The following is a 22092-nucleotide window of genomic DNA, read 5'->3' as shown; positions in this document are numbered from 1 at the left end:
TATAAAACAAAAATTCCATGGACCCAAAATTATCCAGTAAGCCAAATTCACACTGATATTTTTTTATCTTTTTATCAGTAAGTGGATTTGAACCTTCTTAAAATAGTTTATATCACTACAGGGGCTGGAAAAAATCTGAAGTATTCCTGTCTCCAGAAAGCTAGAGAGATGAACTGCACTTTGAAAACCAAATTTGACCCCAAGATGTCTTATCAACTGTGGACCCTTTGCTTGCTTCTCTGTCCTTCAGCTGGTGCTTTGTAACAATTCCACCTATTTCAATTAACAAATTAAAAATATTTTCATTCTGTATAGCATATAGCAGAAAAATAACAATACTAGTTCACAGTTGCATAAAATTTCAATTTAATTGGAAACTTGCTCATCTAGATGAGCTTACTACAAATGTCTTCAATTCCATGCTGCACCATACTGATACCAAAGGAAAGCTCATATTTGAGTTTTTGCATTAGGCATTTTTTTTTTGTTTTTAACAAGATTGCCAAGAGAGCTTTGACTTGAAGTTAACATAAATCATTTCTGTTTGGATCACTATCCTGATTAGGTAGCATCTGTGGCAAGGAATAGATAAGATTACTTTTCTTAGGAAACAGCTATACAAGCAAGTAATCACAAAATACACTTTAGGCATTACATCACCTTGGTAATTCACCATCTGCCTTCCCTTACTCCACAATAAATCTGCAGAGGGTGCTAAGCTCTGTGGAGCAGCAGCTCTGGAACAAAACCCCCAGACAACTTAACTTACATGTTCCTGTTGCTGTCAACTTCATTCACTGCTTGTTGCATGTTATCTGGTGACACCCCCCCAGTGCTATAAATTTAGTATCACCTAGAAAATGTCATCAAAGAGGGATTTTTTTTGTATTTTTTCCACATGTATCTGTTGTCTGAAAGTTCTTCCCTCCTGGAGTGGCCTGGGCTTTGTATATGACACCCCTGGGTTCCACTGGCATTACAGCACACCTGTACTTTCAGGGTCTGTGTAAAGGACACCCTCTCAGCATGAACCTACTGGGAGCAATTGAACATGCTCAGTCTGTAAGAGCAGATTTCAAGTCCCTTGTAAGTGAACCTCAATACCTCCACATCATTTGTAAGAGAACAAAGGAAGAAATGAAGAATGGAAGGTGCACCTGCCCTTCTTTTGGCTCTCTGTGGTCCCATAAGATCTTGCCACCTAAGGAACCTTGTGGTGGAGTTCAGGACACAAGACCTGCTGCCCATGTGTGAGTTAGAAAGGCAGAAATCCAAGTTTCAGCTGCTTATTCAGCTAGTATCTTTGTGGACAAGATTTATTATGTTCAGAAATTAATTCTATCCTGTAGGGCAAGATAGCACAATTGGAGGTTCTGCATTTCTTAAAATTATTATCTTACTGCAAGTTTTTCAGTTTGATACCAAACCACAAGAACCCTGCACAGAACAAAGGGCATCTGCATGTGCAGATCAAGAGAACTGTGTCATAAAAAAGAGTGCAAAGGTAGGGCTGTGAAGAAGGTGATAGAGCAGACATTTCACTGAGCTTTAAACGACAACAGATTAAACTTACTGGGAGTGGGTGGTGGTTCCTGCTCTGACTGTACAGCACAGGCACTCTTCTGATCCTGCCCACCTTTACCTCTCCCTGTGATGCTTTGCAATAATTACTTTCTCCTCTTTTAGAAAGTTAACAAAGGTTATACACATCACAATCCACACAATAATACAGAACTGGACAGTAATTTTAATGTATTTGTTCCTGTATTAAAAAAAGTCTTGTAGTAGCTGTCCAATCTAGCACTACATAAAACTTACACATTGATAATTTTTTCAGCAGACTGCGTCAATTGTCAGTAACCTTAATGCAGCCCCTTCCAAGTCATGCCAAGAGAGCTATCTAATTTTCTACTTTATTTGAATTCTACTTATAAATGCATGAGCATGCAAAGAGAAAAAAGAGAGAAAGAAGGGAAAGGCTGATAAAATACAGAATAAATTAAACATCAGGACTTTAATCTCTAGGCAATTTTATTTCCTAATCAAAAATATTGTACATCAATTCTTAAGTATGCTTTTTGTCTGATTGACAAATACTGTGCACATTTCTATAATGAGCTGCACATTTGTGGAAAGGTAATGTAATCTTTGTGTTTCTACCATATACTTAAGATTCTTTTTTAAGGAGGGAGAATAATTTTTTCCTCAAGGTAAATTACTTTCAAGTGGAATAAAATCATCTCAGGTTAACTTTGTATATTTCAGAGCTTTTAAGATTAGTAGGATACTTATCTTCACTTCTGCATCAGTGCCAGAAAGCTTTAGAAAGCAGGCCTAAGTCCTAATCCACAGGCAACAATACACTAATCTGGTTTTTGTGGGCCTCTGTTTGCCTTTCTCTGCCTCTGAAATGCCAGAAAGGCTGTGAGATGGTGTGGGATTAAGAAAATTTTCCTCCCTCAGAAATGACACAATCCCAGGGATGGAACAGCATCTCTCCAAATGGCACCAGTCATTAATGAATGGCACTGCAGAAGGAGCAGACCCTCGTAAGCGGCTCCTTTTCTGTCTCTAGCCCAGCCCAGGGCTACTCCCTACCCTGGGGCCCCCATGCATGGGACTGGGCTGGATTTTTCCTTCCTATCTAGTATTTTAATGCTTTCCTGAATTTTGTCTTACTCATACCAACACATTACTCCAGTTTATCAAAGTAATTTTGAATTCCAAATCTGTTCCATCAATTTGCATGTGTCCTTCCCAAATCAAACATGAAAGCCATGAACTGTCTTGTCAGGGCAGTGGTTTTTAGGTTTGGCTGCCCTGAGAAACCAGTCTGTATACTTCCATACCCAGGTTTCATTCACACATGGATAGCAGTGAAAAAGAACAGATCCCACCAAAAGAAGAAGAGAAAGAAGGAAGATTACTAATATGCAGTGCTCCTAGAAGATTTTATGACTTCTGTGCCTGGACAGAATTTCCCTGATGCACTCCTTCACAGGACAGTGAACAGCATCCCCCTCTATGATAAAGATACTGAGGCAGAAAAAAATCCGGGTGAGATAGTAAGAGGTTGCAAGTTTCCTAATAACAGCTGCATTTACTTCATCTAAACTGTGACAGTTTCAGTGAACCGGGACTTTCATCCAAAAGTTTTATTAAAAAAATTATTAATTTCAGTTTTAATAGCCAGGCTATTTAAGTAAAGGACAGTGGTGCAAAACAGAGGCTTAGATTATGAGGTAACTGCCAGTGGTAACTAGGAGGCAGCAGTGGCTCCTTAGTGAATCCAGAGCTACTTCATTTTGCATGTGAAATTCTCTATTACCATTAAAATGGACTAGTAATCCACATTTTGCATCTAAAACCTCATCTAACTAGCCCCCATATCCAGCCCAAGACTAACTCAAGAGGTTTACATCACAAGTTTTTACATCCACTGCACAGTGACAGGATTTGCCAGACCAAGCCTTTGCTTCGGAGGAGCTCCCACCATGGTGGGCACTTGGTGTAACAGCCTCTGCCTCTTTCTTCTGGAAGGACAGTGAATGTTGTGACATATTCTCATTGGGGATCTGTATCATACTCATGTGTATATCTGGGGTTAAAAACTCCCAAATAATTGTTAAAAGCATATCATGTCCATCACTGATAGGTTACAATAAATACCTTTAATGGTGAGTTTTTGGCTTCAGGGAATTCCCTTTCATCAAGCCTCATCCAGCGCTGTAGAAACTGTTGAACCATTGGATTTTCATTATTAACAATCTGGAATCCAGTAATGTTGGCACCTCCATGCATTACTCTTTCCAGAACAATGTCCGTGAAACCCTGGGAGGACACACGTAGAAAAAAAAAAATCATTGTCATCCAGAGCCACTTTCCTCTGTTCAGTTTTACCTGCTACAAGTGCAGCAAAGGACACTGCCTAACATCCCTCTTGTTAGCTGAAAATATTCTACCAAGGAGACATCTACTATCACAATTAGGATTTTGATAGTGGCATAGAACAGAATTTAAAACATTTTCTTATTCTTTGCAATAGAAAACTTCCCTTTTGGGTTGTGGCAATGTGGTAGGTAATATTTGCCAGCCAGAAAGAAAACAGCAGGGAAACTTGAAGTACCATTTCCTCTTTTGTCCTGATCATGATAAAAACTGGTCAAGGACCTCAAATCCCATTTGTACAGCAAAGTGAACGCAAAGGTTCAGGGCTGGGAAAGAAAACCACTCCATCTCTTGCCAGGCACTTCTCCATCACAGCATCACTCAGCACATCACGTGCAAGCAGAACGGGATGATTCTCTCCCACTCTGTTGTTATTTATACCTGAGGCAGTAAATTGGAGTCTTTTTGATTAGTATGACTTGATTGCAGTCATGTTTATCTGAATGTCAGTGGTTACACATACTAAAAGGCAACCCAGAATAAGAATCTCTGTATTTCTATGCACGAGCTAATCAGCGAGATCATGTCTGCTTCTTATAATGCAAAATGATGCATTTTAAAGTCATACAGTACTTATACTAAATAAGGATATTTAAAAATTTGTCTTTTCTACTTTAATCACAACTAAACATGAATACAGAGAATCTTTGAGTAATTAGGATTGCCAACTGGAAAGTGAGAGTTTTGGAAAAACTCACATTTTTCTACTCACAGTAAGCATAGAACTTAAAAATGAGTCTTCCTGCAAGATTAATTACAATACAAGACTTTTTGTAAGGAATTTAAGTAGATGGTGTTTCAAAATCATCACAAACATCCCTGAAAGTCAATCCTACTTTCCAGAAGAAGCTCTGATACAGATAGAAATGTACAGCCTCTTCCTGGTAGGTCAGCACATGCATAGGCACACCCTACACTCTGAAATACAAAAGAAAGGCTAAACAGCCTTGGTGGTTTACTTGATAGAATTGCTCTAATTTGCAGCTTTTTACCACTTATACAGAAACATGCTACAATTATTTTTCCTTGAGTGCTTAAATTCAAAATACACTTATAGAGAATTACAGTCACAATTTATGAGGATAGAAACATCTAATTTATGAGGATAGAAATTACTGGAAAATATATAGTTAAATTATTACTTTAAAATTAGTAGAGGACATGACATTTTCTGACAAAAGAAACTGAGTAGAGATGACATACCAGTTATAGTATTTACTGAAGCAATTTCTCAAAATCCAAGTACTCATCCATGCATTTCCACTTCCTGATTAAAGTTTCCACAACCTGAACAGAATATTTTACCCTCTAAAATGCAGCTATACTTTCCATGAAGAAAAATTCTTACCAGGTTAGCTAACATGTAGTGATAGCCTCTAGAATGTTTGCCGAGGATTACAACCTGTGTGGAGAAAAACATTGCATATTATTCAGTTGTAAGAAGATGACTCTTAACTAGCGGAAAAGAGACAGAGAATTAATATTTTGATAATCTTCTATGTTCAATCCATGGGCAGCACAAGTATTGCAGATCTGTGGCATTACAGACAAGACATAGTCCTTGGTGTTTGTGAAACACATGGACAGAGTACCACAAAGAGTAACTCCCAGGGCTGGGAAGACTCTGCTTGCAGAGATGACCTTACCTGGCAAATTCACTCTTGTGATCAGTGTCCTCCCTGCTGACCAGGTTAATTTTAGTTATCAGTTCAAGTATTTCTGCTCTGAAATGAGGTAATGCAGTATCTACCCAAACTCCTCTTTATTTTGTTCCCTGTTTGTGGAGTGTAGGAGAGGTGCAGGACACAGCCCATCATTATTACTGTATTTATTTAGTTAGATCTTTAGAAATATCTTTATATAGATATCTTTCTTTTTATATTTATTTATTTATATCTTACTGTATTTATTAACGTGTACCAGCACAGCAGGGCTGGGCAGGCTCCAAGTTGTACAGGGAGGTCCCTACAAGAACCCTGGCCAAGCCTTTTCATGTATGAATGTCTAAAGTTAAATTCCCAAAGTTATAAGCAGTGACCTTCATTGCCTTTTGACAGGTTCCAAAAGGCCTCAAAACCTGTCATTTCTGGTGCATATAAATGCATACATCTGACCTTACAATGTTTTGTCAAAATTGCCACTAAATGTTATGTTGCACATTCCACTAAGCAACATCGCCTGCCCTGGCTGACCTCACTTGGGCATCTCTCCGTACAAACAGTCATTACATGGAATTGCTAAGGGACAAAAGGGCAGCAGGATGAACTCAGCAGCTGGTTTCTCTGAGGGCAATGGGGAACAGTGGAGGCAGCACTGTCTGGCAAGCCTGAACTCTGCCATCCTGTGTGCTCCCCCCACTCCAGGAATCCTGTGCTTTTGCACAAGGAAGGAAAACAAACACTTCCCATGTCTACACAGCGGGCAGCTGACTCACCAGCAATGCCACTTGTGCAAAACTGTGCCCTTGCCTTCAGATTATAACCTCAGAAACATCCATCCAGTCCCACAGCCATCAATTGGAACAACATCCACCAGTAAGAATTTAATGTATAATTGTGCTGATTGCATGCATGTCAGGACATAATCTATTCTAACCAGGCTTGCTGGGTTAAAACCAGCAAACATAATGCTGGCAATACACACAAGTATTATCATAGTTTATGTCCTACAAGCAGCTCAAGCAAACAGACGATGCTTTTTGATGAACCATCTGCAAATCTATACATAACCATACAAAGTTACTCCATGATCAGAGAAACACACTCCAAAGACCACACTTTAAAAGAAAGCGTAATCATTTAATGTCTTTGCTAAAAACAGATGACATTGAGTCACTGACTTTAGATATACTGTTGAGCCTGCTCAAGTTCTTGATTAAATTATTAAGTTCCCAATTGCCTCTTTGGATAGTATTGTCCTTAATAGATGCCATTTCCTTTAAATTCACATTTAATTCTGTAGGAATTTGCATACTTCCAGCAGCCTGAAAATAAACTGTTGTTCAAGTCCTCTTGAGAACTGTATGTACACTCTGTTGGTAGAAAGCATCTGCTTTCCTACACTCACATTTGTTTTCTGTGGAAATATGCAGGCTTCCTTCAGATCATCTGGTGTGCATGCTATTTGCATACTGAATTCTCTGTACATTTTAATTTCACCTTAAAGGCAGGTTAGAGACAACTTATTTAAGAATAACAATTGTGGTTTTAACCTTACCAACAAATAAGAAAGCTTTTACATTTCTATTCAGAAATGTATTCATTTAAGAGAAAAATATCACCACAGATGAAGTCTGTAAGAGGCTGTAAGAAAAACATACATGGAACTGCTACAGGCATCAGGAGCAACACTGAAATAGCAAATGTAGGACTCATTAGCATAGATCAGACTCAACTTTCGTCTCATCTGTTGTCATGTCTTCAAAATGCCTCTGTTTATTAAACCTTTGAGAGGACCAACATACTACAGTCAAGTTGTAATTCATAAAGCATCTTTCAGAAGTGACCTGACAGCATTTCTATTCATACAATCGACCACGCTGGCTCATAACTATTGAACTGGATCTTAACAATGTGTTTAAAATTCACAACACACTACACAGCTGTCCTAAATCTTAACAAGTACAACTCACTCTCCTTCACTCTCCACCCTGCACCAACTGTCCAGCATGTTGAAGGGAGCTGCTGGATTAGCAAGCCCAGCAGAAACAATCACAGACATGTGTTACTCCCAGGGGAGCCAAGTGATGGATAAAGCTTTTTTATGAAGAAAGAAAACAGAAGTATAACAGTATAACAGGAGTATAACAAATAAATCTTATCAAATGCTGATATATTGTGAAGCTTATACAGAAAGTGGGATATTGAATAGTGGTGGTGAATAGAAAGCCAGGATTACAGGGCAAGGATTTCACAGAGCTACATGTCTTTCGTAAGTTTGACTTCCAAGACTTAATATTGCTTTCACCTTGACTGAAAGAAAAGCTTATAAGATTTTACACTGAACAAAGGAGAAGAGAAAAAAATAGCTGGAAACCATCATGAATAATTCAGATTTCTGATCCCACATAATTCTTGCTTTGTAGATAAAAAGATCATAATGTCAGGTTTGATATAGAATCAAATAAAGTTTGTGTTTTTAATTAACTCTTTGGATATTTCCAATTAATTAAGAGAACATCTAGAGGGAACATAACTAAAATGTATCTGCTTTCAAAATAAAAGTAAAATCTGCTGGTCAGCAGCAGGCTTACTTGAAGTGCAGACCTATATGCCAGATTGAGAAATTAAATCACCATTGGCAATTTTACTTTTCCTTCTGCCTAGGGGAGTTATTTTTTGAATGCTAGCATAAAGACAATTTTGTTTCCACTGCATCAGTCATCATTATAACAAACAGGCAACTACAAATTTTTTGCCTTTTCAGATTTTTCCTAAAGTTTCGAAGGCAGCACTAAAGCTATTAACTGGCTAATATTAAGTTGGTATTTACACTGTGGTATTTCTAGAGCAAAAATGACAATTCTCTCATGAGGACACCCATGTCTTTCCTACACTGGTGAGCTCAGAATTGTACACAGCTCTTCAGATGCAGCCTCACCACTGCAGAGTGAAAGGAAGGGGCACCTCTAGTGACCTGCTGGCCATGCTAATCCAGTGCAGCCCAGGATGCTGTTGGCCTCCTTTGCTGTGACAGCACAGGGCTGGCTTGTGGTCAGCTTGACTGCCAGGACCCCAAGATCCTTCTCTGCAGAGCTGCTTTCCAGCCAGGAAGCCTCTACCCAGTCTGTACTGGTGCATGGGGTTGTTCTTTTTCAGGAGCAGGGCTTTGCACTTCCCTTTGCTGAACTTCATGAGGTTCCACTCTGCTCACTTCACCAGCCTGCCAAAGTGCTGTAGCACAACTACTTGGTGTATCACTCCTCCTAACCTGGTATCATCTGCAAACTTGCTGAGACTGCACTCCATCCCACAACCTTCAGATCACTCAGAGAGAGGTTAAAGAGGATTAGCCCCAGCACCCTCAGGGTACCCCAAATAGCAACTAACCTCCAGCTGGCCTCTGTGTTGCTGACCACAACCCTCTAAGCCCAGCAGTTCAGTCATTTTTAAATCTACCTTCCTGCCTCTGTGAGCTTTAATTTTAAAAAGGCATTGAAAAATATAAGCTAAGAGGATATGCTTGCACTTTTACTGAGAGAAAGAGCTATCATGAATTTGGCAGCACTGAAAGGAAAACTACCATATCCAATTAACACCTGTAAGGAGCATATCTTTCCTACACTTGAATCCACTGCCATCTGGTCAGTGCAGTCTGACCAGGAGGTCAGACTAAAGGACTTGTTAACCTTTATTTACAAATGAGAAAAGAAATTAAAAAACTAGATCACAAAAGTGCAGATTACCTCATCTACAGCTCAAAGACACAATATTTTATGAGTCTATTAGATCTTTCCATAACATATAATACTGATGCTGACAGGCAGTATTGCCACAAAAAAGGTCTGAAAATTTTTACTGTGCTTTTCATACCTGACAAGTGGCAGAAATATGCCACTTTAATGGAATGACAGGCAGAGATCTGACCTGCTGTAATGTGTCTTTCCATTTTGACCATATCTGGGAACAATGAGGCAGTGTTCACTCTAGAGCTCTTCTTTCCTATAGTAGTAAGCAAAATGAAACTTCCCATAAGATCAGAGTCAAAAAATGTTGTTTTTGTTGAGGTTATTTGTCCATTAATTTGGGTTCCATTGTTACAAAAAGCCCGCACTTGAAAAAGAGTCTACTGTTTTTCAAGTGTACATGCACATTTCTGAGGACAGGAGAACTTAGCTTCCTTTAGTTAGACAGTAATGTGCCTTTACACCTCACTATAGATATACAATTATTACACCTTTGCCTTCAAAGCAGTGAGCAAATGTCAGAAGTGATCACACAACTCTCTTTCCCACAGCAAACGAGTAAAACTGATAAATGGACCAGGGATAAAAAAATTTTAACAGTGTCATCAGGATCAGCTATCAGTGTTGATTGCACTTCATGGGAACAGAGGGATATCAAGCACAGCAACAACTGTCTGGCAAGCCTAAATTGCTGTGGAGCACACTGTCTTCTCACCTGGCTAGCAGGTCAGGTGTTTTCTAGCTCCCAGCCCTATTGAAAGCATTTCTGTTCTGAGGATGGAGTTACTTGAGTTACTGGAGTTATCTCAGATCTGAGCAGCTCCTACCTACATTGGATTGAATGACTGAAAAGCTGTGCCTGGTGATGCAACACCTTACTGAACCAGTGGTACCAGCTAATTTGTCTTTAGGACAAAATAAAGAAAGGAGAGGAACAGAGCATCAGGGTGACCATCCAATTAGTTTAATAGAAACTGAAGGCAAGGCCCAAAAAGCTGTCAGTATGTTAGCAAGATGTTTAACCTCTCTTCAGTGCCATCTGCAAGTACTGCACCTCAGCTCTGTTCCTACCCCTCAGCAAAAGGAGGAACTTCTGAAGCACTGCAGAGTCCTCTCCCTGGCCTCCTGCTTGCTCCTGCAGACCCTCCCTGCACTGGGGAGCTGCCCATGGGGTCTGCAGCCACGGCACTGCAGTTCTCAGGGCACTGCAAACAGCAATGCAGGGGTCAGCCCCTGGAGCGTTACCATGCAAGCAATGGACACTAGCACATCACCATTCTTCACTATGTTTGCACAGGTCACCCCTTGTCACATAAATTTCCAGATAGGACTAGGAAAAACAGGAGAACAGAAAACAAAACTTCTCCCGTGGGAACAGGACTTTTCTCATCTAACCAGATACCACAGTGAAAATAAGATCCCTTGTAACCCAAGTAGCTCAATTTTACTGTAAGCTGGCAGAGCCCACTCACATGTTTTCCAATTTACACACAAGCCTCTGAAGGAAGACCATATTCCCTTTGAGGATTATAAACACTAGACAAGGTTCAATCTTCTCTCAGTAGATTCATAAAAAAGGGCTTTTTTGGCATCATGATTTTGTCTCTTTCTATCACACCAACCCCACCAGTGCCAATATTTGAGGTTCCACAGGAACCACAATCTCATGGTGATAAAAGATACATCCCAGCTACTGGTGATCTGTCACTGCCAAACAAGTGATGCCTGTCCTGCCTTTAATTCTGCAGAGACAAAATCATTTCCACATTTTGTAGGAGCTGCTTCCCTCACACAAAGGGTCAAAACCTTGTGATTGTAACTGTAGTACAAACCCAGGGAAGGCAATTTATCTCCTCACTTGGTATTAATGGGACAGGAATCTGGCCACCAGGGATAGTGATGCTGTAGAATATGCAGTAAACAATGATTTCATTTATATGAAGAATGAGTACTATATTAAATTTGAGTTAAATATTAAATGAAGAATGCGTTAAATATTAAGATGAAGATTCCATGCACATATTATTTGTTACAGATAAAAATAACTGAATATATATTTGAGATTAATTCATCCACCATTTCAGAGCCTTCCTGCCCTTTACAGAAAGTCAGAAATCTCCCACACAGTCCCAATTTTGTATTTTTGTGCAGTATATAGACCTAAGAATTTCAGTTTCATGCTACTGCCACCTTATACATTTGTGCCAACATCTTATAACCAAATCCTCACTCTTCTCTACAGCACAATATCAAGATCATTTGTTTGGGCACAGAAAACATTATTCAAGCAGCTTTTGGCTGTTCCGCAGCGAATCTCTCACGGGAGATCCTCTCCTAGAGAACCGGAATCTCCTGGAAGAAGAGGACAAAAACGTGCTTGGAGGAAATGATGACTCTGAAGCACTTCATTAGCTTTTCCCCCTCTGGCCCCCTTCTTGTGTCCTTCTTTGCCTTGCCTCTCTCCTTCATGACAGTCACATCAAGAATGAAATTCTGCTTTTAGGCCATCTCCAGATAGATGATGGTTGTACACGTTAGTCCTTGGAGGGTAATGAAATGCAACATCTGAAAGCTGTGCTGTACTTCATTCTCCCTCCATATGGCTAAAACGTCTTTTCCCATAACTAATCTGACATTTGCTGATTGAAGACTGCGTAGTGGAATACACATTGAATTTGTGCATAAAGGTTACATTAGAAATTATTTCAGAAAAAAAACCACAAACAGCAACATTGGTACTGAGGCCAGGATACTTTCCCCTAATTTCTTTCACTGTGTTGACAAAATCATCTGTGCCCTGAAAAAATTTTTCTTAAACTCATTTTCCTTGATATGATTTAGCAATATTGTCAGATTAATAAATCTGTTGGCACAATTACTGTTAAAGGACATATTCGACTGCAAAACAACAGATCAGAGCACACAGAGATGAAGAGTTTTATGATCTCTGGTAACTGCCATTCATAATCAAAATAATTTACTCTTTAAACAGAATAAAATTTATGAAATAAACTTTCTATCAAAATTTCTTCTTTGTTCAGACAGACAAAACCAATGTTATATCTCTCAGGACTGCATCTCTCTTCACAAATCACATCCTTCAATACAAAGACCTTCATGTCAAAAACAATCAAAACTTAAACTACCTTTCATCACTTGAAGCTAGTTCACTAAAAACAAGATCAGATACAAGGGGCTGTTACAAGTAAAACAAAAATTCTTTGTGCCATATGAAAAGGATACTCAAAATTGCTTTCCCCCTAATTTTGCCAAGATACCTTCACGAAAAGATACTTGTTCCCAGACAGCTTCCCTGAAGAGAAGTGTTACAGAAATTTTTAATTAGTGAATTCTTTACATTCTTAAGTAACGGTAATAAACTAAAAATCCAGTTGTGTTCTGGAGGAGTTTTTGCAGCTGTATTTATGGGAAGCAAATGAGTTATTACATATGTTGCTCTGCAGCAGTGGTTTTCACACATAGGTAATTTTAAGGAGACAATATTTAAATTACCTATGTCATTCTAGAATATTTTTTGAGAAATATCCTCCCTCGAGAAATGATCATGAAAGATGATTTAACATTCAAGGAAGTTCCAGTACTTTTTCAAGCCTCTGTAAGATCCCAAGTTCTCCTGAAATTTAAATTTTACCTAAAATTTCCCATGGAGGCTTTACATCTCACAGAAATCACAGATAAGTTGCTTTTCTAGCAACTTATTATGTAACTAGCAGTTACATTTCCTTCAATCTACAGTGCAGCCAGCTCCAATCCCGTGTGACAGGGTCCCACCATCCCCATTTCCAGCTTCCCATACCCTCTCTTTCCTTTTGCTGCCTCCTTGCTCCTCAGCAGCTCTTGCAGACCTGCAAGTCCATATCAGACAGGTCAAAACCACCTCTACCAAAGCTGACTTCTGGCTTAGTGTGCCTCCCTAAATTCCACAACACCTGAAGTCACTTTCACAAAGATTGCTAATAATAATAGTAATATTACATTAAATCTCAGTTGTCCAAACCTCCTGCAGAAGCCAGAAGTGCTTCAGCCCTGTCCCACAGCTTGGTGGTGTATCCACATCACTAACAGGAGCTTTTTAGTGCCCTTTGGACCATGTGCCCAAACCCTGTGGCACAGGAGATATCCAACTGTCCCTTCTGGCTTTCAGTTCCACGAAACTGCACATCCAACTCCTCTCAGAGCACACCCTTGCAATCACACACACATATAAAGAATGCTCACTTCTTCTTTTCATATCCCACAGCACAACCTTCTTCAGTCTTAGCTGCTCAAAACGTAAAAGGATCTATATTCACTGGGGGAAGAAAGGAAGAAATCGGGTAAACTGAGTCACACAGTTTTCATTTTAAAAACGCACAAATTTCCCATTTTCTCCATACTTCCCATCAGCATGTTAGAGTAAAATCCCAGTGTTATTCCCTGGAATTGGACAAGAGTCCTTGGAAAAAGAATTCTGCTTATATAAACTATTACTGCATGTCAGGATCACTTCAAACTATTATTTGGATATAACCCAGAAGTGTCGCAGTAATTCAGTCCCAGTGCTCACACGAGAATTTTTTGGAAGGGGTTTTGTACTGCAGAGCACTGCTTTCAAGCAGACCAAAAATACTGAATAGTAGCCATTCTCTTTTCTTTTTTTTTTCCTTTTTAAGCATTTCCTTTCCTTTTCAAATGCCCTACAAAATTAAGAAAAAAAGTCAGTGCAATCTCCTCTAGGAAAGACAAGGTTACTTTTTCTTATTTTTTTTATTTTAAGTAGCATTTTACTGTGACTGGAATTGCACTCAATTTGCTTTATTCAATGCTTTCAAAGAGTCTGAAAGGTTTATTCTGCTTCGCTATAAGAAGCACTCTGCAATATTCCCATATAACTTGGTGCATAAACCATGAACTAAAAAAGATTATGAAGAGTTAATTTATTTTTACTAGGTTTAGTTTATGCAGCAGGGCCGACTGTTTTACTTATATGAGGTAACAGAGATACAGCAATATTTTTCTTTTCTGATTCTTTACATGCATTTTCCCAGGATAGAAGATACTTAAGGTATTTTTTAAGGGTCTATGTATATGGTTGATAATTTTATTTATTACACATTTTGGAAGAAAGAGCTTCCAATAATACATACACCATTATACCTCCACATGAATGCCTATGGTGTGACACGAACAAATTTAATTTAGTAACATGGGCTTTTTTTAAGCCAGGGAACATTAGTTTTTTCTAAAATTATTACACTGCTTTCCAGCTGACTGGTTGGATACTGTGGGGTAAGTTTGTATTTGAGTTGATTGATAGGGCCTGATTCTCTCTAAAAATAGTCCAAGCTCCCCCTGATGTCTTAAGTCTGCTCCCCAGAGGCAGGTGGAATTGCACAGGTGACAGGAATCCCATATGAATGTACAATTACAGCAGTGAGAGACTGGACTGGGATGTACTGTGCCATAGAATGCCTGATCCAAACGCATCTGGAGCCTGCAGCAAACACACCACAGCCCTGGATCACACCTCTGGCCCTCACTCTGGGGATGTCTCCCCACAAGAATGTAGCTATGAACTCTCAGGGTGTTCCAGACTGCACCACCAGCACCTGGGCTCCAAAAGCCCAGGGGGTGGCCCCCATTCTGAAAATCTTTCTCTGTGAGCTCCAGTGGAACTGTGCTCTATGAGATGCACTTGGTCCCCGAGGGGCCCTGGAAAGCCCCAGTGCTTCTCCTCCTCCCCTAGATACGTGATCCATATCACACTGAAGCCATTAATCCCAGCTTAGTGAGCTGTGGAAAAAAGACACACACTCTTGTGCAGCTTTTCTTTTACTTCTTTCCTTGTAAATGAACTGATGAGACACCAGAACTATCGTGCTGTCTCTGGTGATGTACAACGCCTGTTTGCACAGTGGTACTGTGCTATTACTATTCATTTTGATAGTGTGTTTCCTTCCTCTCCCTGCAGTTGGTTCATCTGAATTGTCGCCAAGATGGTTGGTTGCCTTGGAAACTAATTAAGGAAAGGCTTTGGTTAGAAGCAGAGTTTCAAGCATTAAACTATTTGAGAGACAGATGCAGAAATTAAGGTAATGTCTGCTAAGATGAAAGGGCTTATCCTTTCTGTATAAGAAGAAAGAACCACATTTAAATGCCACGAATGAAACAAAGCAACTTATACACAAACTGATTTTTAAAACTTGGAAGAGATGACTGAGCAAGGGGTTTCAAAATCAGTCAGGAACTTAGAAGAGGTGACAAAGATTCCCAAAGCTATTAGAGATGGTGAGATGGACAAGTAGGGAAAGACAAAAACCCAGGGAATCACATGTTGAACAAATTATAGCCAGCTCTCCCTTTCCCTCAAATACTCTGTGTCGTTAAAAAAAACACTTCTTGTGAATGTTGTTTTTGAAAAATATCTGTAGAACTAATAAAAGACCAAATCCCCTCCTCCAGTCCAGGTATGGCACAAGCATCACCCATGAGTCCATCTGCTCCCAAAGCTCACCAAATGCAGCAGCTGGGAAAGGTGAGGGCCAATGGCACCTGAGGCTTGTCCTCAAGGGTAGCAACCTGAGCAGCTCAGACAGTGTGGACACAGGCTCAGCAGTGAGTGGGACCTCAGAGGGCTCAGGGCAAACACGTGCACCATTTCTGTGCACTGAAAAGCTGCATAGAAAGGTGAGCTGTGCAGCAAATTGAGCTTTTACAGCTACCTATTAACTGAAGTTCAAAGCAAATACAATCTCTGTATGAGCACAGTGATATCAATTTAAATATCATCTTCAGGATAGCGGTTGACTCTGTACTTGGAACAGCATAACTAAAGAAAGATTTTGGTTCTCTGTACATTTAATGGCAATGCAGAGGTTGCCATATAAGTGTGATTGTAACAGCATAACTGAATACTACAAATATTGTGGTAAAAATATGCAAGGTACTAAAAGCAGATGCATGTGTGTGCATTGGTGTGTGAATTAATATCCCATAAATTAGCATAAAACACAAAATGAGTAACTTCTACAATCACAGAAAAACAAAAACACTAATGGTGACTTCAGGTTCATGCACCCCTGGCACAAGAAACAATAGTTAGCTTGGCAGCAATCGTCCACACTCAGCAGCTTCCACATTTACAGTGAGATGTTTCTGGATTAATTATTATTATTACTTGATCAGATACATTTAAAACTGTGCTTTAATGTCTTTTGAACACTTTTATGCTTTGTGTGCCATTACTTCAATCATTCTGCAGGATGACTAATAATGCTCTGATAAATTCCTGTCATTTAGAACCTGGCTTGTTTTATGAAATCTGGATGATGGCTTTGGAGAGACATTCCTTTTTACAAGCTAGAAATTCTTTCCTCAGGTAGTGTGAAATGTGCTGTATGTGGGCAATTAACCCAAGATGTTACTCTCTCTGCTTTAGCAATTCATCTCCTGCCCTTTATGAGTTTCTGCTGACAGGAGCAGGCCCTTTAAGGCACATACAGTTGTCACTTTTGACTTATCCCCATTCTTACTCTTCTGCTGGCTACCTCCTGAGGGTGCCTGACCTAAGCAATTCCCCTTTCCTCCCCATATGCCCATATGGACTTGCGAGCTGCTGAAACTCGCTGGGTGTGAAGGGAAATAAGTGACCTTTCATTCTGCTTTACATCCTGGTTTCAACAATACTCATGGGTATCTAATGAAGAAACGTCCTAAATTTTAAGTTTCTAGTTCATTGGAAATGTAAAAATGAACTGTACCAGTTTCAGTGTGATGTTACACAACAGTCCACAAAGCAGATACTCTCTTGGAGCCTCAGCTGAACCCCACTGCTCCACACAGCTGCAGACAGAGGATAAAGTCAGCCAGTGACACAGCTGTGCCCTGAGCCCTGGAGAAGGTGACGGGCACACTGCTCTGGAGGGTCTGCTCCGAGCAGCGCAGTGCCTTCAGAGGACATGGCACTGCCAGGCTTCAAAAGCAAAGCAGAAGCTGAAGCTACTCATAGCTCTGCTTCAAGTGGCCCTCTGGATTTGTAGGCAATTGTATTTTAAATTGCCACAGAGAACACAGGCAAACCCCCACCAGACCATCTGTTTATAATGGAACACATAAACCAGGGAGTTTACATGACAGCGGTCTTGAATTTTTTCAATTATAGTTTTCCCTATTGTTATTTTTAATGACTGTTCATCAACCCAATACTGCAGTTCTGTGTTAATTCTTACGACACCCTAAATGTGAAAACTGCTGTGCAGTGAGCTCACTCCTCTGAGATGCGAGCAGCTCTGCAGAGAGATGCAGCTGGGGCTGTACAGAAACCCTGCACACCTCCATCCTAATCTCAGAATTTCACACTCAAAGGTCGTCACAGTCAGAGCGAGCACAGCACAGAGTTCAGTCAATCAGATTACCCTTCTTAATCCTAGAGAGGCTTCACTTTAAGTTGTCTTTGACAGTCTGGCTGTCATTGTAAAACTTTGGGGACTGCATTCTCTACTGTAATATTGCTTTTGCTTTGTGAGATGCCTTCACTTAATACAGACACTGCCTTGGAGCCTAACCTTCATGACTAAGTTTGGAGATAGCATCCTTTCGATAAAAGCAGGCAGTCTCTGGAATAAACAGGTCTTTTGTAAAGTTTCACCATTTTGATTCCGAATGGAGTTTCTTCTTCCTTGTTTGCCCTCGGGAGATTTTCTTCTAAGTGGACATAAAGCCACTCTAGTCTGAAATACAGCTTATTATCCTGGGAATAAGAAAAACATATTTCTTAACTCAAAAACATGTCTCTAAATATATGGTTGAACAGGCTAAGGCTTACTGTTAGCTCTCAGAAGAAAATGTTCTTCTGTTTATGAGAACAAAATTTTATATCTATCTGTGAAGAAATACAGAATATTTTAGCATCAAGGGACAAGAAGTGTGGGGAGCTTATGAATTTTGCATGATATAAGTGTTGCTATCTGTATGCCTGAGAGGCCAGTAGATGATTGAATTGGATATAGTATTGTTGTGCAAGGGGGATGTAGATCCACATGCTCAGGGGTTATAGAACTACAGGGCAAGTGAACAAACAGATGGCAACTTACAGAATAACTACTGATTTCTCTGCTTCCCTCTATTCTACTGAGAAGATGTGGGCAGGGTACCTACCTCCAGGACAAAATACAAGGCCCATCATAAAATCTTCTGAATTGGGAATGAAAACAAATCAGCCTGCAGTATGCAATTTGGCACAAAGCAGGTTACTCAGGCAGAGTAGGAGCTGAGGTGCCCTCTTTCCCTGACCTTATACTCACAGCTGGGAAGATCAGGTACAGACAGCCCTGAGAAGAGAAATACTTCGTATGACAGGTCTTGGAAATGTAGGGACATACACACATGTGCCATATGCTAAAGGCACACAGAATATTCAAGGTCACTGACTCACTGGAGGAAGGTACAGAATATTCCAGAATGACCTGCAGTCTCAGAAGAAAATCCCCAGATGTGTAATTGTCTTTGGATGAGCCTGAATCATGGAAGAGATGTATACCCTGGGTCTGAACTAGTTGAAAAAAGGATCAAAGGAAGAGAAGTGCACACACTGACCAGCCTGATACAGGAAAAGAGGTCACTTACTGAATCCCACACTAACACAAAGCCATGATACATGGCTCCTGGAGCAGAGCACTGACAAGCTTGCTGAATGGGCTGGCCAAGAGCCCAAAAGTCTGATAGCAAACTCAGTGCGTGTGTAGACTGTTTAGTGGTTTACAGTCTGTTTATTTCTGCTATGACTTTTCTTCTTGAATAAGTTCTATTTAAGCCTCTGAAATCCAGGGTCACTGGCAAGTGCTGCTGCTGACTCAGAGTGAAATAGCAGGTGCCACACAGTAACCACATAAACTCCCTCTCTGGAGGGAGGCAGCACTCCCAGAAGCTAATGGGAGGGTTGACCTTTGGAGTTCTGCTCCTAGGAGGCCAAAAAAGGGAGAGGGATGGAGAGGCAGCTGGTAGAGGCAGCCTGTACCAGCCCTCTATGGACACAGTTTGTCCATCCGTGCTCTGACACAGCGGTTCAGACAGGTAGGGTGTCTTGGCTTCCTTTTGCTCTCGTTGGGAAAAACAAACCCAGCTGCAAATGTGCATCAGCAAGGGGTAACAGGCTCACATGTTACTGCTTCTCAGCTGAGCAGCCTTCCTAGACTCCACACATAGCACTGAATTGACTTTTTAAACTGCAATAAAACGCTAGATTTGAAATATGCAAATCCAGACTTATCTCTCCCCTCAATATTATGCTATCAGCAAACACACTCGGCTGAAAAAAAGACAACTCTCCATTCCCTTGAGCAAACTGGATGGATGGATTTAAATATGACACATGTTTGTGAAAACTTTTAACTGCTTTATGAGAAGATAACAGGGTAAGTAGAGGAGATGGAAGGAAAGGCCTACAAACAATAACTATTCAGCTACCAACCTAGGGTCCATCCACCATTACTGACTTTCCCTGCAAAAATTTAAGTAACTGTTTTTCAGTATCCAATTAAAAAACCTTTGGAAATTGTTGACAGAAGATATTTTTAGCATCAGGGGCACCAGCATATTTTGTAGAGTTTGGGGAAACCTGGACACCCCAGTAGCAAATTTTTACTTAACAGATGTTGATCACACTGACAGAAGACCAAATCATACATTTAACAAAATTTAAAATTCACTAGAGTTGAATTTAGAATAGTAGCAGAAGAAAAGAGTCACCAGTTTTTTGCTACGTGGTTTGCTTGGTATACAGCTTTCCTTTTAGGCACTAAAGTGGTTTGACTTTTTTTCCTCTTACTTGGACAACAGAAGAAAAAATGAGAACAAATGTAAATGAAGTCAGATCAAACAAAAGGCCTGCTTCCCAGCTGAGTGGGGGCCCACAGAGCTCTGTCAGCTTGGCTCAGAAGTGCTCTCCTGCAGCATTTTCAGAAGAGTGGGCTGTGTGTAGGTATGGTGTTTTGCATCTTTTCCAAGAACATGGGCAAATGAAAGAAAAAAAAAGAGAAGTTTCTTACACTTTGTAGTATGAAGTTCCTTAAGGACAGCACTCACCATATTGTCTAAAAATCCAGCATAAAATGCAATGCCACGTATTAGCACCACAACCACACCAGTTGTCAGAGGTAGGGACTAGTACAGCTTGTGCCCTGTTCTCTTGAGCATCTCCTTCCTTACTCTGTAAGTAGCAGCTGTGGCACCTGGCTGTCCCCACAGCCTGACCCTCAGTGATGCACCTCAAGGCCTGACAGGAACTGAACATTTTGAAAAGGAAGGCAGTGAATATATTTTTCATGTTTCCCAGGGTTTATGACAGTGAGGTCAGTTTGTTTGTAGTTTACAATACAACATTTCCAAGAGATAAGCTAATGCTTCATGAAATTTAAATGTTATTGATCTGTGCCATATGTCTTGAATGCCTTGATCTATTCCATACTACGAACCCACAGTTAAATCTACAAAGTGGCAGCAATCAGAGGGTTTTTCAGTCTTAATGCAAGTGAATTCCCACATGCCTGTGACTAACCAAGCAGCATGGATTTGGTGCCACACCAGCACCAGCTTTACTGTGAGCCCAGGCAGCAGGGAATAGTCCTGTGTCTGCTTCTGACAATTTTTAGCTGTTACTACACCTCTTCAAGCACATTGCACAGCACAACCCCTGACACAGGCAGAGTGGGCAAGACCCTGGGATGGCCAGAGGGTACAGCCATTCCTCTGGGGCAAAGCAATCACTGGGAAAGCCATGCAAGAGCAAAACAGTCACTCTAGATGTTGCCCACAAAGGTGCTTAGACTCCAGCACCCACATTTTAAGCCTGCCAAGAGCACTGGCTGTGCAGAGGGGAGGACTTTATGCACCAAAATGTACTAATGAATTGTCTGGACTACCAGCGTAATTTTTCATTAACGGGATTTCCTTCTGGGAATTCTTTAAGATGATTCTGTGATACTTCACTGGCTTTTTATTTTTTATTTCATGTTCTACTTAAAAAACTGCACGTGTCTTGCAATCCTTATAAGCAGCCTCAATTCCAGTGATATTACTCTGGCAGATGAGGTTCTAGGTTCCTTATCTACTTAAAAATTATTCATTATTAATATTCGGGAAAAAATATCATGGTGATGTTTCCTGGTAGGTAACACGTAAGTGCCACCACCAACTATGAGCATCACTGTGGCATTTTAATTCTACCAGGCAACTGGCCAGTTGTTGGTACTCACATCACAAGGGATACTTAATAATCTCTAGAAATAAGCAGTTCTAGAAATATTGATGATGTCTGTCACAGAGAGATCACAATTTCTGAAAAGCAGATACCTGTTCCAAAATGGTGTTGATTCTGTCTACTTCACAGTCAATTAAGTATCTTTTTTCTTGCCGTCTGTCCATCTCCTCTATAATTCTTCTGAACTCTTGAACATCTTTTATGCTTCCTACAGATCTGGCTGTCACTTGCCAGTTGTTCTGTACTGCTGCTTCCATAATTGCCTGAAGAATGGAAAATCCTGTGGGAGAAGAAACAATACAACTATTTAAAAGCAGAACAAAAATACAAGCTATTTTGAATGTTTGACAAAGGGTTCACAAAAACTTGCAACATCTAAAGGGACACAGACTAGCTAAGAGCTTGCAAGTGCTTCACTGATTGAGAAAACAGCACCATAGGGACCAGTTTCTCCTTTCAGCCATGCCACTGGCAAAGTCATCAG

General features: G+C 40.3%; 1 protein-coding gene across 5 annotated transcripts in view; it reads right to left on the bottom strand.

Annotated features, from left to right (window-relative positions):
* The window catches only part of GRIA3 (glutamate ionotropic receptor AMPA type subunit 3), a 142085-nt gene that overhangs the window by 56504 nt on the left and 63489 nt on the right, over nucleotides 1-22092 (bottom strand). For all 5 annotated transcript variants that reach the window (XR_010365820.1, XM_064426792.1, XM_064426791.1 and 2 more), the window contains 3 exons: nucleotides 21701-21888; nucleotides 5297-5350; nucleotides 3670-3831 (listed from right to left, as the gene is read on the bottom strand). Coding sequence is in view for 4 of the 5 variants with exons in the window: in XM_064426792.1 (XP_064282862.1) it covers nucleotides 3670-3831; nucleotides 5297-5350; nucleotides 21701-21888 (404 nt within the window). In the remaining variant the exon portion in view is untranslated. The remainder of the gene's footprint in view (nucleotides 1-3669; nucleotides 3832-5296; nucleotides 5351-21700; nucleotides 21889-22092) is intronic.

This window comes from Passer domesticus, chromosome 7 (assembly GCF_036417665.1).
Source record: "Passer domesticus isolate bPasDom1 chromosome 7, bPasDom1.hap1, whole genome shotgun sequence".
Lineage (NCBI taxonomy): Eukaryota > Metazoa > Chordata > Aves > Passeriformes > Passeridae > Passer > Passer domesticus.
The sequence above is the reverse complement of the archived record's forward strand: the minus strand, read 5'-3'. Positions and strand labels throughout refer to the sequence as shown.